A 14,348-nucleotide genomic window follows, 5' to 3' on the forward strand; every position below is an offset into this window, starting at 1 on the left:
TAACGTAGGATGTGTACTAATAAATTGTGGGATTGGAGTGTCAGCATTTTCTCAAAAAACTAACACACTGCAATTTTTCTTAACCTGGCATGACACAAATTTAAGATCAACCTAGAGCTACATATATGAATAACAAGTTTTATTAACACTGGATAAAAATGTAGCCTCTGGAGTTTGATAAGTGTTTCGAATACTTACCCATTAATAAAATATCTGACTAAACATATTTTGACCTAGACGTCATGGAACAAACATTCTAATTAAGTTCCACGAAGACTAGGTAAAGACGCGTCATCTGGTGTCCATAAGCGCACGTTAATAAACCGCGGCGGACAGTTACCGATCAGAATACCTCCACATTATGACTTTGTGTACATATGAGCTGAAAGAAAATGGGAAATAGCAACCTCATGGAACGTTTATTATCTAATAGTGATCGACCATCAAAGTACAATTCAACGTGATGTTGTTTCCTAGCTGTAACGGTTAATCTAATTTTATCATGTGCTTCAGTCATAAAAGATTGCGGACATCCGACATCCCAAATCACGAACTGGGCTCGTCGTATGCAAAACGTGACAATAAGGAGGTGCCAGGAGCAATGTCAACTACTTATGCTGTACAAAAGTCCGCATTGTGCGGAACATTTCTTCTAACGCAATAACAATTCAGCCATAAAGGGTGGACATGAAAAGTGAACATAGGTCAACATGAAGGATTTACAAGAAAGGTGTACATGGTCCATGGTTAACATTCAACGCAAAAGTGAACGTTGAAAAACGTTAGTTTATACGAAATTATTCTATCTCGAGAATGACGAAAGCAGATCGATTATAGAATCCCACTCTGTGCAGAAACCATTACTAGTGCCCATTTCGAGTGGTCGTAAGAAAGGACCCCTGGTGGGGATCGAGCCCACAACCTCTTGGATGACAGGCGGACATATATATCACTAGACCACTCCCACCTGGTCCGGTAAAACCAATATAGTTCTTTGCCCAAGGGTATAACATACCTTGTGACCATGGACTGTCATGTTTATGATTGGTTATGACCAATTTTACTTTTAGGTACAAAAATGACCTATTTTTGTTGTTTGTCGTGTGTTCTTCTGTTGACTTTTATTTGACCACATATTATTTAAACCTTTCTAAAACACAGGTCAAGTCTGGTTGGGATTCTTGTCTGGCCATGCCATTAGATCAATGAAGATGCTGCTTATCTTCTGTACGGAATATGGCTTACATTCCGTTCTAAAAGATTACGACAATTTTAAATCTAGTTCGACTTAAATTAATGTGCTATGAAAGGACACATATTTGGCCTCTAGTTAAATATTGGAAAACACAAGAACCATCGCTTCCCTCTTGAGGCCGTACATTATTAAGGATTGATCACATGTTTTCTCGCGTTTAAGCTGTAGGGAGGCAGTAGGGCACGCGAGTCAATATAAAACACAAGAGTTAAAGTGTATAATACGGCGGACAATATTGCTGATTGAGTAACAAGTGGTGAAAATGTCAAAGAAACTACAGGGCATTCCAAAGCCCCCAAAATCTTGATATAGACAGTGCACACGTTCATAAAAATTGCCCTTTGGATAATCAAACAGTTGACTATAGTGGAACATGTAGCATCTTAAGAAGGCTTCCTATTTTTGACCCTGTGACCTAGTTAAAAAAAAATACCATGCTCTGAAAAGACAGTCATTCACATAAACTGCATACACTTCAAAGGACAAAGTACTTTCCTAACAAAAGATGCACATACATACATGTACTAAATAATGAGTTTCTATATAATATTGTTGAACACTGTAATAGCAAGATGAACAATAGTTTTGCTGAGCTCAAACTCAACAAGTTTCTACAGACTACTGTTGAGTGACACAATGGTGATTGCAACTGAAACGTAGATGCCAACTACGATCTTTCATGTACTTCTATGGCTTGCCCCATGGCAACTGTATCCAGTATGCAGTTGTTCCAGTAATAAAACCATTTGAGGCTCAAGACTAGGGTATCATTTACACAGACAGACAGATAAAAAGATCAGCAACAGTAATTCCAACATATCGCCTTCATTGTCAGTATAACCCAAGGGGTATAACTTTAAAAGCAGAATATAAAGTAGCTCTAGGTTGATCTTAAATTTGCTGGGTAGGGAACTTTCATTTTTTTTCATTATAATTTTAAGTTCCGTCACCGACAAAATCTCTACATGAATAATTCAAATGTATATTTTGTACATTTTGGTTCCATTTGTATGTCTATAATAAATCAAACTACAAACAATTATGAATAAAATTGTTTAATACATTTTATACTACAACACTCTTAACACTTACACATGTACTGTCATGGCACCTATTAAACGTAAATTTCACGAGTTGCTCCGTTTAAATGGTTTATTATTTTCATCAATGTCCTCCTGGGATACGGTGCCAGGTCTTATATTGGCCAGTATCTCAATAGCGGCCCTGTAGCCTGACTGCACGGCCCCTGACATGTAGCCAGCCCATACGGTCGCAGTCTCCGTACCAGCCAAGTGGATACTAAAATAATTTTGTAGTGCAACAGAAAAAAGGAGACAAACACCTTCTTTTTACATGTGTTATGCAACGTACACGAACATGTTTTCTGAATATAGAAATGGCGAGAACTATGTTTTCATATTCACCTAAAACATTGGACTTACAACACAGCATTTCATGTAACTGACTATGACTTCATGAATTAACATTTTTTAATGAGGAAATAGAACTCCATTTTACCGTGATTACATTTTATAATAATACACTCAAAGCATGATTAAAAGTTCAGATTCTTCAAAAGTAATGATGGCATGGGCTGTTCCTTACTTTCCCATTGGTTTCCTCAAGCCATCAGCGTAATACTTCATGGCCCCTGGTGCAGCGGTGCAGACTGGTCCACCCTCACAGAACGGTTCCTCGTCCCAGTCCTTCTCTCGACAGTCTACATACTCATTAACCCGGGAACCGAAAAACTGGGACAATGTCTCCAGTATGGCTTTGTGGCGAACCTCTGCCTTAAAGTTTGGATGTAAATGCCAGTATTACTATTCTTCAGTTGGAAATTGTAATCAACTTATGCACCATTTTACAAAAATCCACAATGTACTAGTCCAAATGCTGTTGTTATTGCATAAAAAGAGCTGCTTCTACATCAATTCCAGCTGAATAAACATTTTCTCACGGATAAGTGAGAACATATAAGAACTATAAGAATATATCATTTCTATTTATAGCATTATTTGGCACTATTGATAAACTATTGATAAAATGAACTGATTTATTTTAAATAACTAACTGTTTGCTGCCTCCATTCAACAGCCTGAGCCCCTGTAACAAAAGTCACCAATGCTGGGTCACCATTGGCTGAAGTGTCATCAAATGTAAAGCACAAGGGGCCGCAAATGCAGCCTGCCCCTGCTGTCCAGGGGCCACCACTCGTCACACTCTCACCAGAGTACCCTTCCTCCCGCCAGAACGCCTGTCAAAAGACATACGTTCATTGGAAGTTTTCATTTTAATTTATAACATATATATTTTAAAAATGGACTTCGCCAAAAAATGGCGGAATTTTTTTTAACAGAGTAAAGGGAGATAAAAAGGCTTACAACCGTAAACTAGAGAATGCTTAAAAAAACGTTTGTCTCCCCCATTGTGTGGTCGATGCTGAGGAATAATCAATGATTGAGAAGAATTTTATAATTTTAGACAGCAGACGAACTAACAGTGACCTAGATCTTTGACCTACTGATCTCAAAATCTGGCATACTATCTTGTGCGAAACCATTTTTCAGCCTAAGGTCGCCACCTAAAATCAGTTTTTTAAATAAAGGTTACCGCGGACTTAACTTTTGACCTACTGATCTGAAAAAGGGGTCATCCACTAGTCATTAAAATCTCAAACAATAAGTTTGAAGTTCCTGGAACCAAAGGATTGTATGTTATTAAGCGGAAACCACTGCTTTTTCACCTCATGGTCACTGGATCACCTTTGACCTACTGATATCAAAATCAATAGGAGTCATTTACTAGTCAGGACAGTAACCTGCCGATCCAAGTATGAAGTTCATGGATGCAAGCACTCTTAAGTTATTGAGCAGGCACCATTTTTGATGGCGTAATGACAGCCAATGAATCCTCATCACTAACATGTTAATGTCACCATGACCTTGATCTTTGACCTACTGATCTCAAAATCAATAGGCCTCATCTACCTGTCATGACCAACTGACAAACCAATTATGAAATTCCTAAATCTAAAGGATCTTCAATTATTGAGCGAAAACATGATCTCAAAATCAATAGGGGCCATCCACTGGTCATGACCAATCAGCATACTTGTTCAGGCGGTCTATAGTTGTTGAGCATAAAACAAAGTGTGATGTACGAACAAATGGAGAGACACTGTCACAGGGCAAAAAAGTCTCCCACAGGAATGGGGGAGACATAATTACTCTAATGGAAATGGAGAAGATTTGCTGCAATGCTTTCTCATACCATTTTGTATGTGAAAATGATTTTCACATAATTTGCCATAGGCATTCGTTTGTAAAGTTCCCTTTTTATAGTTGGCAAAGGTGGCTCCAATGTCAGTTTTCCTAGAAAAACAACAACAACATCAGTAATTCTTTAGATTGTTTTCTAGTACAGTTAAATTGGACATTATAAAATGATGTAAGGATATTAAGATAAGGAATAGTTTAAGTTTTGAGGCCAATTCTTAAGCTCTTGTACCCTGTTTACTCGATACCTTTTTAAGGCCTCACATCCTAAGTACTCATTTCTCCATAGAAATAATCTGTTGAGAAATACCACAATAATTTTTTGTAAATAAATATTATCTCAAGGCTGCATTTACCAGTGGGTTAACTATCTCAAAAAAGCAATGATGAAGTTACCAATCTGGTTAGGTGGCACAGCCAGGACAACCTTCTTGCAGATATAAACATTGCCATGACCTGTCTCCACTGTTACGGTGTCTACAGCCTGGCTGATACTGGTCACCGGCTCACCCAGTCTCACACTGTTTCCTAGGGCGCCCGCCATCTTTAGGGATATCTGCTGAGTACCACCCTGTCACATGGTAAATATAAGTAGTTACAATGTAAGGTATCTTGCCCCTGGATGATACTGGTCACCAGCTCATTCACTCGCTCACGGTTTCCTAGTGCATCCGCCATCAGTATCTGCTGAGTACCACCCTGTCACATGGTAAATATAAGTACAGTCAAAACTTGCCGGCTTCACATCGCATGGCTTGATATCCTCGTTGGCTCGAACTGGATAAAAGGACCAATTTTTTTATTATATGTTTACATAAAATTCGATCGGATGGCTCGATATTTAACGAGTCGCTATTTCTCCACGCTCGATTTTCGCGGAAAAAAAATCCACACTAGTTACTTACTGGTCACCGGCTCACTCAGTCTCACAAAGTGTCTAAGGGCCATCAGCAGGGATACCTCCAATCAATACAATTCATAAAGGATATGTTAAAACAATAATCATAGATGACACACATGGGACAAGATCAAGTTTCAACATATACATTACGGCAAAGGCAAAGTATTGCGATATAAAGACTGCCTCTCATGTCATAGAATACACTTTAAGCAAGCTTAGAATTTCAACCTTTTACTAGTTTTATATTGTCTGTCCACTACTATACCAAACAAGAGCTACCTGTATAGTGTATTCCTGTGCAGTATAGGGTGTGGCCTCGGTGAGCTGTTTGAGACCCCCAGCAGAGGACACGTATGTCAGAAAGTAGAGCATTGAGATATCATGTGCCTCTACACCAAGGGTACTTCGTACTGCTATGCACATCAACTCTTTCGATTCTGTAATATAGAGACTACATGAAGATATAACACGAATTTACAAGCAGTGTTAACATTTCATTTACACTGCATATGAATGTTATGAAATTCCTTCATATTTTGTTATTAAGTTTCGTAATGGTTTCCTTAAATACTTAAAAATAAAAGGTTGACTTTTGCAATGGTGTCATCCTTAAATTTTCCTAATTTGCTGTTTTTTTGTAATTGGTGTTTGTTAACCTTAAATTATCTTTGGCGGACTGTACACACTAAAGTTTGTACTCACCAGCCCTCCAACATGTGTTGTTCAGGTAGGTTTGGAGGGTCATTTGGTCAAACTCTGGCCCACGTTTGTGGCTGTATGGGTCATTTTGGTCAACCTCTCGAGCTAGGCTGTCTAACTGTTAGGTTTAATAAACAGTACAGACAAAAACAAACTTAACCAAAACGTAAGAAAATGACATACAAGTCTTCTAACCATATATCTTCTAACATATATTCTACACATACATAGCGTTTTGCAAACCTTGCTCTCCACACATTTTATCAGATTTGACATGAATGTCAAAGAGTATTAGGATAATAATGCAAGACCATGTAAAGCTTTTATTGAATTCTTAAATAACTAACCTTTTTCATGGTTCTGTCAAGATCTAGCAAGTCCAAAAGAGGTAATGTGGGAATATCTGACGCATAACTCCTGACAGAGTTGTCTTTTCCTATTTGCAGGAATTTCCTCCCCTGGATACACTGCTCGTGGGTCTTCAACCCAAGCTCTCCAACGAGCCTCATTATATGTGGTTGGCACCTGGCAGACCAAAGGCAGAACATTCAAATGTAGATAACAATACAAGGGCTTGTACCATGTTCGAGAGTGTGTTTTTGTGTTTATACATTAACTGCGGAGCTACACCATGCCTTTACTGTAGTGCGGAACAATTACAGTGCTTTTCACTCATACTCGTGCTAGTTATTTAACGTTGTCATTGACAACATGGTTCAACACAGTTACGTCACCCACTACTCTCAAAATTGAAACTATACAATAATGCCTTTATTATGTGACTGCATTTAATGAAGTAAACTACAAGGAACATTTTTAAGAACTGTTCTGCCTAGCATAGAGAGCATACCTGCCAACCCAATGAGCACCAAGATCCCAGGTGTTCGTGCCATCATCAGTCTTCAGGGGAACTGACAAGGTCCGCCCACCAACTCGATCTGAAATGACAAGCGAGACACGCAATTTCATAATTAGAACTGTTTCATAATATATGTATGTCTTACATGAAAAGGAAACATGATCGATTTGTTATTAATTGAGATATCTCTATTCATAGTAAGTATATGTACGATCCTTTTTCAACACTTTAAACTATAAAATATGGTAAGCAAATCATGAGTACATTTTATTATTTAAAAAATAATTACATGAGTACCTCACCTAAACAGTATCAAAACATAATTTCTATAAGTTGGCAATCATACTCTAAGGTTAAACATACCGAACGATGGAGGAAATTATTATTATTATTATGCACCAATAAAAAGTCTGGCAGTATTAATGCTCTACCAGCAAAATTGATCTTAGCCGAGAAAAACTTACCCTTGCCTTCCAAGATGACAATGTTGAGTGTTTCATCCTTCTTCAGCAGGTACCTGGCACACGACAGTCCCGCTATACCTGCACCCACTATCACCACATCAACCTCTTTTGTTGACATGTTCTATAGTTAGGCCTTTAATAGCCGCAGGTCCAAAACATGTGCTTTAAACCTTGGCCTTTGCGTTCAACTTGATAGATATTACAAGATCATCAGAAACAAGTAAATTTATATGTATATTATGATATTCAGCACATTCAGAAAGAAAGATAGTGAATCGCAGATCAATTTCCCTTTAATCATCCATATGTAGGAAAATAACCTTATTGTTTATTTCAAGATAACATTAATATTTATCATATTCTACACAAGATAGTGCATTGCTAACTTAACTCTAAACTGAAAGTACAAGGGTCAAGGTTTTATACACATGTAGAATTTACAAGCTTTAAAGGGAGATACAAAACAAAATATAGTACTCTTATCTTATAAGAGTTATCTTTCATAATTCAAAGGTGGTGAACGTTTGTGCCATCTGTCTCATCCTTTCATCATTAGTATGCACTGAACAATATTCTCCACACTTGCGCTCTATATGCATGGGAATACCTTACAATCTACATATATAGTACAAGGGCAGACCTTACAAACTGTATAGATGCACGGGCAGACCTTACAAACAACATGGGATGCAAAGGCAGACCTAACACACTGTATATTTGCACCTTAATATTTTAATCTTACAAACTTGTATAAATACATGGGCAGACCTTACAAACTGTAAAGATACATGGGCAAACCTTACAAACTGTAAAGATACACGGGCAGGCCTTACAAATTGTATGAATGCGTGGGCAGACCTTACAAGCTGTATAGATGCAAGGGCAGACCTTACACACTATATAGATGCAAGGGTAGACCTTACACACTATATAGATGCAAGGGCATACCTTACACACAATATAGATGCAAGGGCATACCTTACACACTGTATAGATGCAAGGGTAGACCTTACACACTGTATAGATACACGGGTAGACCTTACACACTATATATAGATGCAAGGGTAGACCTTACACACTATATATAGATGCAATGGCATACCTTACACACTATATATAGATGCAAGGGTAGACCTTACACACTATATATAGATGCAAGGGCATACCTTACACATGTATTGATGCGCGGGCAGGCCTTACACACTGTATAGATGCGCGGGCAGGCCTTACACACTGTATAGATGCGCGGGCAGGCCTTACACACTGTATAGGTGCGCGGGCAGGCCTTACACACTGTATAGATGCGCGGGCAGGCCTTACACACTGTATAGATGCGCGGGCAGGCCCAACACACTGTATAGATGCGCGGGCAGGCCCAACACACTGTATAGATGCAAGGGTAGACCTTACACACTATATAGATGCACGGGTAGACCTTACACACAATATATAGATGCAAGGGTAGACCTTACACACTATATAGATGCACGGGTAGACCTTACACACTATATATAGATGCAAGGGTAGACCTTACACACTATATATAGATGCAAGGGTAGACCTTACACACTATATATAGATGCAAGGGCATACCTTACACATGTATTGATGCGCGGGCAGGCCTTACACACTGTATAGATGCGCGGGCAGGCCTTACACACTGTATAGATGCGCGGGCAGGCCTTACACACTGTTTAGATGCGCGGGCAGGCCTTACACACTGTATAGATGCGCGGGCAGGCCTTACACACTGTACAGATGCGCGGGCAGGCCCAACACACTGTTTAGATGCGCGGGCAGGCCCAACACACTGTATAGATGCGCGGGCAGGCTTTACACACTGTACAGATGCGCGGGCAGGCCTTACACACTGTACAGATGCGCGGGCAGGCCTTACACACTGTACAGATAAGCGGGCAGGCCTTACACACTGTACAGATAAGCGGGCAGGCCTTACACACTGTACAGATGCGCGGGCAGGCCTTACACACTGTACAGATGCAAGGGCAGGCCTTACACACTATATAGATGCAAGGGCAGACCTAACACACTATATAACGATGCAAGGGTAGACCTTACACACTATATAGATGCACGGGTAGACCTTACACACTATATGTAGATGCAAGGGTAGACCTTACACACTATATGTAGATGCAAGGGTAGACCTTACACACTATATGTAGATGCAAGGGCATACCTTACACATGTATTGATGCGCGGGCAGGCCTTACACACTGTATAGATGCGCGGGCAGGCCGTACACACTGTATAGATGCGCGGGCAGGCCTTACACACTGTATAGATGCGCGGGCAGGCCTTACACACTGTATAGATGCGCGGGCAGGCCTTACACACTGTACAGATGCACGGGCAGGCCCAACACACTGTATAGAAGCGCGGGCAGGCCCAACACACTGTATAGATGCGCGGGCAGGCCTTACACACTGTACAGATGCGCGGGCAGGCTTTACACACTATATAGATGCAAGGGTAGACCTTACACACTATATAGATGCACGGGTAGACCTTACACACTATATATAGATGCAAGGGTAGACCTTACACACTATATATAGATGCAAGGGTAGACCTTACACACTATATGTAGATGCAAGGGCATACCTTACACATGTATTGATGCGCGGGCAGGCCTTACACACTGTATAGATGCGCGGGCAGGCCTTACACACTGTATAGATGCGCGGGCAGGCCTTACACACTATATATAGATGCGCGGGCAGGCCTTACACACTGTATAGATGCGCGGGCAGGCCTTACACACTGTACAGATGCGCGGGCAGGCCCAACACACTGTATAGATGCGCGGGCAGGCCCAACACACTGTACAGATGCGCGGGCAGGCCTTACACACTGTACAGATGCGCGGGCAGGCTTTACACACTGTACAGATGCGCGGGCAGGCCTTACACACTGTACAGATGCGCGGGCAGGCCTTACACACTGTACAGATGCGCGGGCAGGCCTTACACACTGTACAGATGCGCGGGCAGGCCTTACACACTATATATAGATGCAAGGGCAGACCTTACACACTATTTATAGATGCAAGGGTAGACCTTACACATGTATTGATGCGCGGGCAGGCCTTACACACTGTATAGATGCGCGGGCAGGCCTTACACACTGTATAGATGCGCGGGCAGGCCTTACACACTGTATAGATGCGCGGGCAGGCCTTACACACTGTATAGATGCGCGGGCAGGCCTTACACACTGTACAGATGCGCGGGCAGGCCCAACACACTGTATAGATGCGCGGGCAGGCCCAACACACTGTATAGATGCGCGGGCAGGCCTTACACACTGTACAGATGCGCGGGCAGGCTTTACACACTGTACAGATGCGCGGGCAGGCCTTACACACTGTACAGATACGCGGGCAGGCCTTACACACTGTACAGATGCGCGGGCAGGCCTTACACACTGTACAGATGCGCGGGCAGGCCTTACACACTGTACAGATGCGCGGGCAGGCCTAACACACTATACAGATGCGCGGGCAGGCCTTACACACTATACAGATGCGCGGGCAGGCCGTGCTCACTCTACAGATGCGCGGGCAGGCCGTGGTGGACAGACCTTACAATCTGTATAGATGCAAGGGCAGACCTTACACGTTGTAGTACACACCCAAAAATCAATAGGATTCATGTAATAATCATGATCGATGTGCAAACAATATTTAAAGACTCAGCCTACAAGGCATCAAAACTATTGATCACCAACGACAACGCTAACATTGTTAATGTGTATAATGCCATCGGTCAAAGTAATCTCTGTGTTGGTCATGCTCTTCAGGCAACGAACAACCCTGGTTTATTTTAGTTTCACATAAACACTAGATGCTCTTACAGGGGGGAAATATGTAGTATGTTTTATTCTGCCACCTGCATACAAATCGGTCCAACAGGGCGTCGTCTAAAATGTCGCATTTCGAATCTATACAAACGTTACTCTTCACTTACATGCTTTTGGCTAAGTTCACGACGAACCCGAGTTCCGACTAGAGTCATACGGGTTCCTCATGAACGGCAAGAGCTTTAACTCTGGTGACGTCATTTAACCTTTTGACCCTGACCATTTTCAACCCTGCTTCGACCGAGAGTCATCAGTGTTCCAAGATGTCGGAAAATGCTAAAAGTGGACATCGGTGAGTACAACAATCAAAAATAAGATTCTCTGAGTTCAGTGATGAATTGATTTATAAGAGGGTAAGACGGGAAAATATTAGGATTGTTTAATTGGGAACGTGCAAATAATTGCGTACAGCAATTAAGAAATGGGCAAGTGAGCATCCTCATATCGATATACAGAAATAAACGTGGTTGTGGTTCGATTTATTTTTTCAGTGAAATATATTATTTTAACATTTCGAGGGTGTTTCATGATGTTAAAATGCGCTGGGCTGCACGTTAACTGTATTTGAATGATTTCGAGACACTAGCCCGTTGACATTTCATTAACCCTAGTCAGGCATATTTCATTGTAAATTGATGAAATCTTCATAATGTGAAAATATTATATATACATTACTATCAGTGTAAAGATATAAAGAAAACAAACATTAAGGTATCAAGTGAAAATCTTTCATTTTCTGTTTACAAAAAGGTACCAAGTGATGAATAATCTATGCGAAAATGTACCATGGCACATGGTACCTTTTTGCACATACGCTATGAAATAAAAATTAAAAAAAATGTCATGCAACAAAGCGCCATTTGACACATGGTGCCTTTTTGTATTTTGAAAGAGAACGTACTCAAAAGTATTTATAAATAAAAATTGTTTACTTGGTACATTTTTGCACCAGAATGAATACACAATCCAGATGCTTATATCAAGTATCAAATGTCTAATTATGGACAGTTGTTTCCTCCATTTAGAGATAACAAGCAAAGAAAGTGTTAACAACATAAGATGCAGTTAATTACTTTCATATCAGTTTGAGGAAGAAAACAAGCTCCATGTGATATATTCATAATGGCTACACCTGTAAATCTAAGTATGTTTTTCTTATCATGCTCAACATTTTAAATGCTATTATACCAATACAGCGATATCTGATGAAACATGCTTGAAACAAAATAAGCACAATATTAATACAAATATGTTTATATTCAATATAGTTTCTTAACTTGTATTCTTCCGATTTCATCTAAAAGTGCTCATCTTTAACTTTTAGTTTCTTGACAAGATAGTTAGTATGTGTTACCATTTTGTTCGCAGAATGAAAAATCTACACGGTCAGTTGAAAATGCTGATAAATACATGTCATTTTTGGCCAAACATATTGGCAATTCTAAAGAAGCGCTTCTTAGAGACGTTGATTTGTTGAAGACAAATGGTCAGTGGGATTTAGATATAGCAGATTTTGCTCCATTGGTAGTGGCAAACATTACAGAAAGCACTGTAAGAATGTATTAAACTTCAGTATCAACACCAGTCAATGAGATCAAACCTGAGCAAGCAATGAACAAAATCATTTGCCTCACTTATTTAGCACTTCGTGGACAGGAACACTATGATGGAGTAAAATCTTATTCAAATGACGACAGGGATCATGTTGACATTCTATAAATAAACATAATTTCACCTTTTGTTGAATCAGACTCATATATCAATCATGATGAGTCACACAGTTCGACTATGCATATTGAAACCACCCCACACAAACAGGCATCATACCAAAGTCCAGAAAAGAATTTCAAGCAGAAAGATAAAATGAAAAACAGAAAATTGGAAAAGAAACCTGAGAAAAAAAGAGAAAAATAAAGGGAAAGAATAATTATCTGCTACTAGAAAAAGATTCGCAGCTAAAAAGGTTCAGGCTCATAACTGTATAAAATGTACGTTCAAATGTGGTGATCAATTTACAGAGGAACAAAGGGAAGACATTCTTACACTGTATTACACTTTGGATAGTTATGAGCGTCAAAAGCAGTTCATTTGTGAAATGGTTGAAAGAACGATGGAATCCCACTACAAACGCAAATCATCCAGAAAAGACTACTTATCGCATGAACTAAACATAAAGAAGATGTGGGATCTATACACAAAAGAATGTGAAAATACAATATCTCCTTTTACAAACCAAACAAGAGCTGTCACAGTATGTGACGAATGCCCCCGAATGTGACATTGACCTATGAACAAGGTCAGTACATGAAAAGTTAAAGATGAAATAAATACATATGGCAAGTTATTTTAAATTGCCTCTGAACATAAAAAAATACCACCCGTACTTAACAACCTACATTCTTATGTCCTTATATTCAGCATTTCATTGTGAATAAACACAAAGTGTATCTTTCACCTTAGAGGTAGGGACATGGGTCTTGCATGTGACACATCATCTGGTATGTCGAACACATGTGGCAAGTAATTTTAAAATCTGTCCATACAAGAAAAAGTTACAGCCCGGACACGACAACCTATACTCTTTGTCCTTATATGCAGCATGCCATTGTGAATAAACTCTAAGTGTGACCTTGACCTTAGAGGTAGGGACACGGTTCTTGCACGCGACACGTTGTTTTGGTATGTCGAACACATGTGGCAAGGTTTTTTAAATTCTGTCCATACAAGGGAAAGTTACAGCCCGGACACGACAACCTATACTCTATGTCCTTATATGCAGCATTCCATTGTGAATAAACACTAAGTGTGACCTTGACCTTAGAGGTAGGAACACGGGTCTTGCACCCGACACATCGTCTTGGTAATTCAAACACATGTGCCAAGTTATTTTAAAATCTGTCCATACAAGGGAAAGTTACAGCCCGGACACGACAACCTATACTCTATGTCGTTATATGCAGCATTCCATTGTGAATAAACACAAAGTGTGACCTTGACCTAAGAAATAGGG

The 14,348-nt window shown here is 40.1% G+C and overlaps 1 protein-coding gene across 2 annotated transcripts; it reads right to left on the bottom strand.

Annotated features, from left to right (window-relative positions):
• Positions 1-2,294: 2,294 nt before the first annotated feature.
• LOC128219780 (probable flavin-containing monoamine oxidase A) lies at positions 2,295-13,676 on the bottom strand. Of its 2 annotated transcripts, XM_052927788.1 has the most exons (11): positions 11,446-13,676; positions 7,457-7,644; positions 6,984-7,071; positions 6,481-6,658; positions 6,137-6,251; positions 5,714-5,871; positions 4,930-5,104; positions 4,529-4,629; positions 3,330-3,512; positions 2,861-3,048; positions 2,295-2,554 (listed from the first exon to the last, which is right to left on the bottom strand). In XM_052927788.1, the coding sequence occupies exons 2-11, from the start codon at positions 7,572-7,574 to the stop codon at positions 2,383-2,385; spliced, it is 1,476 nt and encodes a 491-aa protein (XP_052783748.1). In that variant the 5' UTR covers positions 7,575-7,644; positions 11,446-13,676; the 3' UTR covers positions 2,295-2,382. The 2 variants fall into 2 exon arrangements, with proteins under 2 accessions (XP_052783748.1, XP_052783738.1); XM_052927778.1 differs by lacking the exon at positions 11,446-13,676 and having other exon boundaries at positions 7,457-8,449.
• Positions 13,677-14,348: the final 672 nt, after the last annotated feature.

This window comes from Mya arenaria, chromosome 2 (genome assembly GCF_026914265.1).
Source record: "Mya arenaria isolate MELC-2E11 chromosome 2, ASM2691426v1".
Lineage (NCBI taxonomy): Eukaryota > Metazoa > Mollusca > Bivalvia > Myida > Myidae > Mya > Mya arenaria.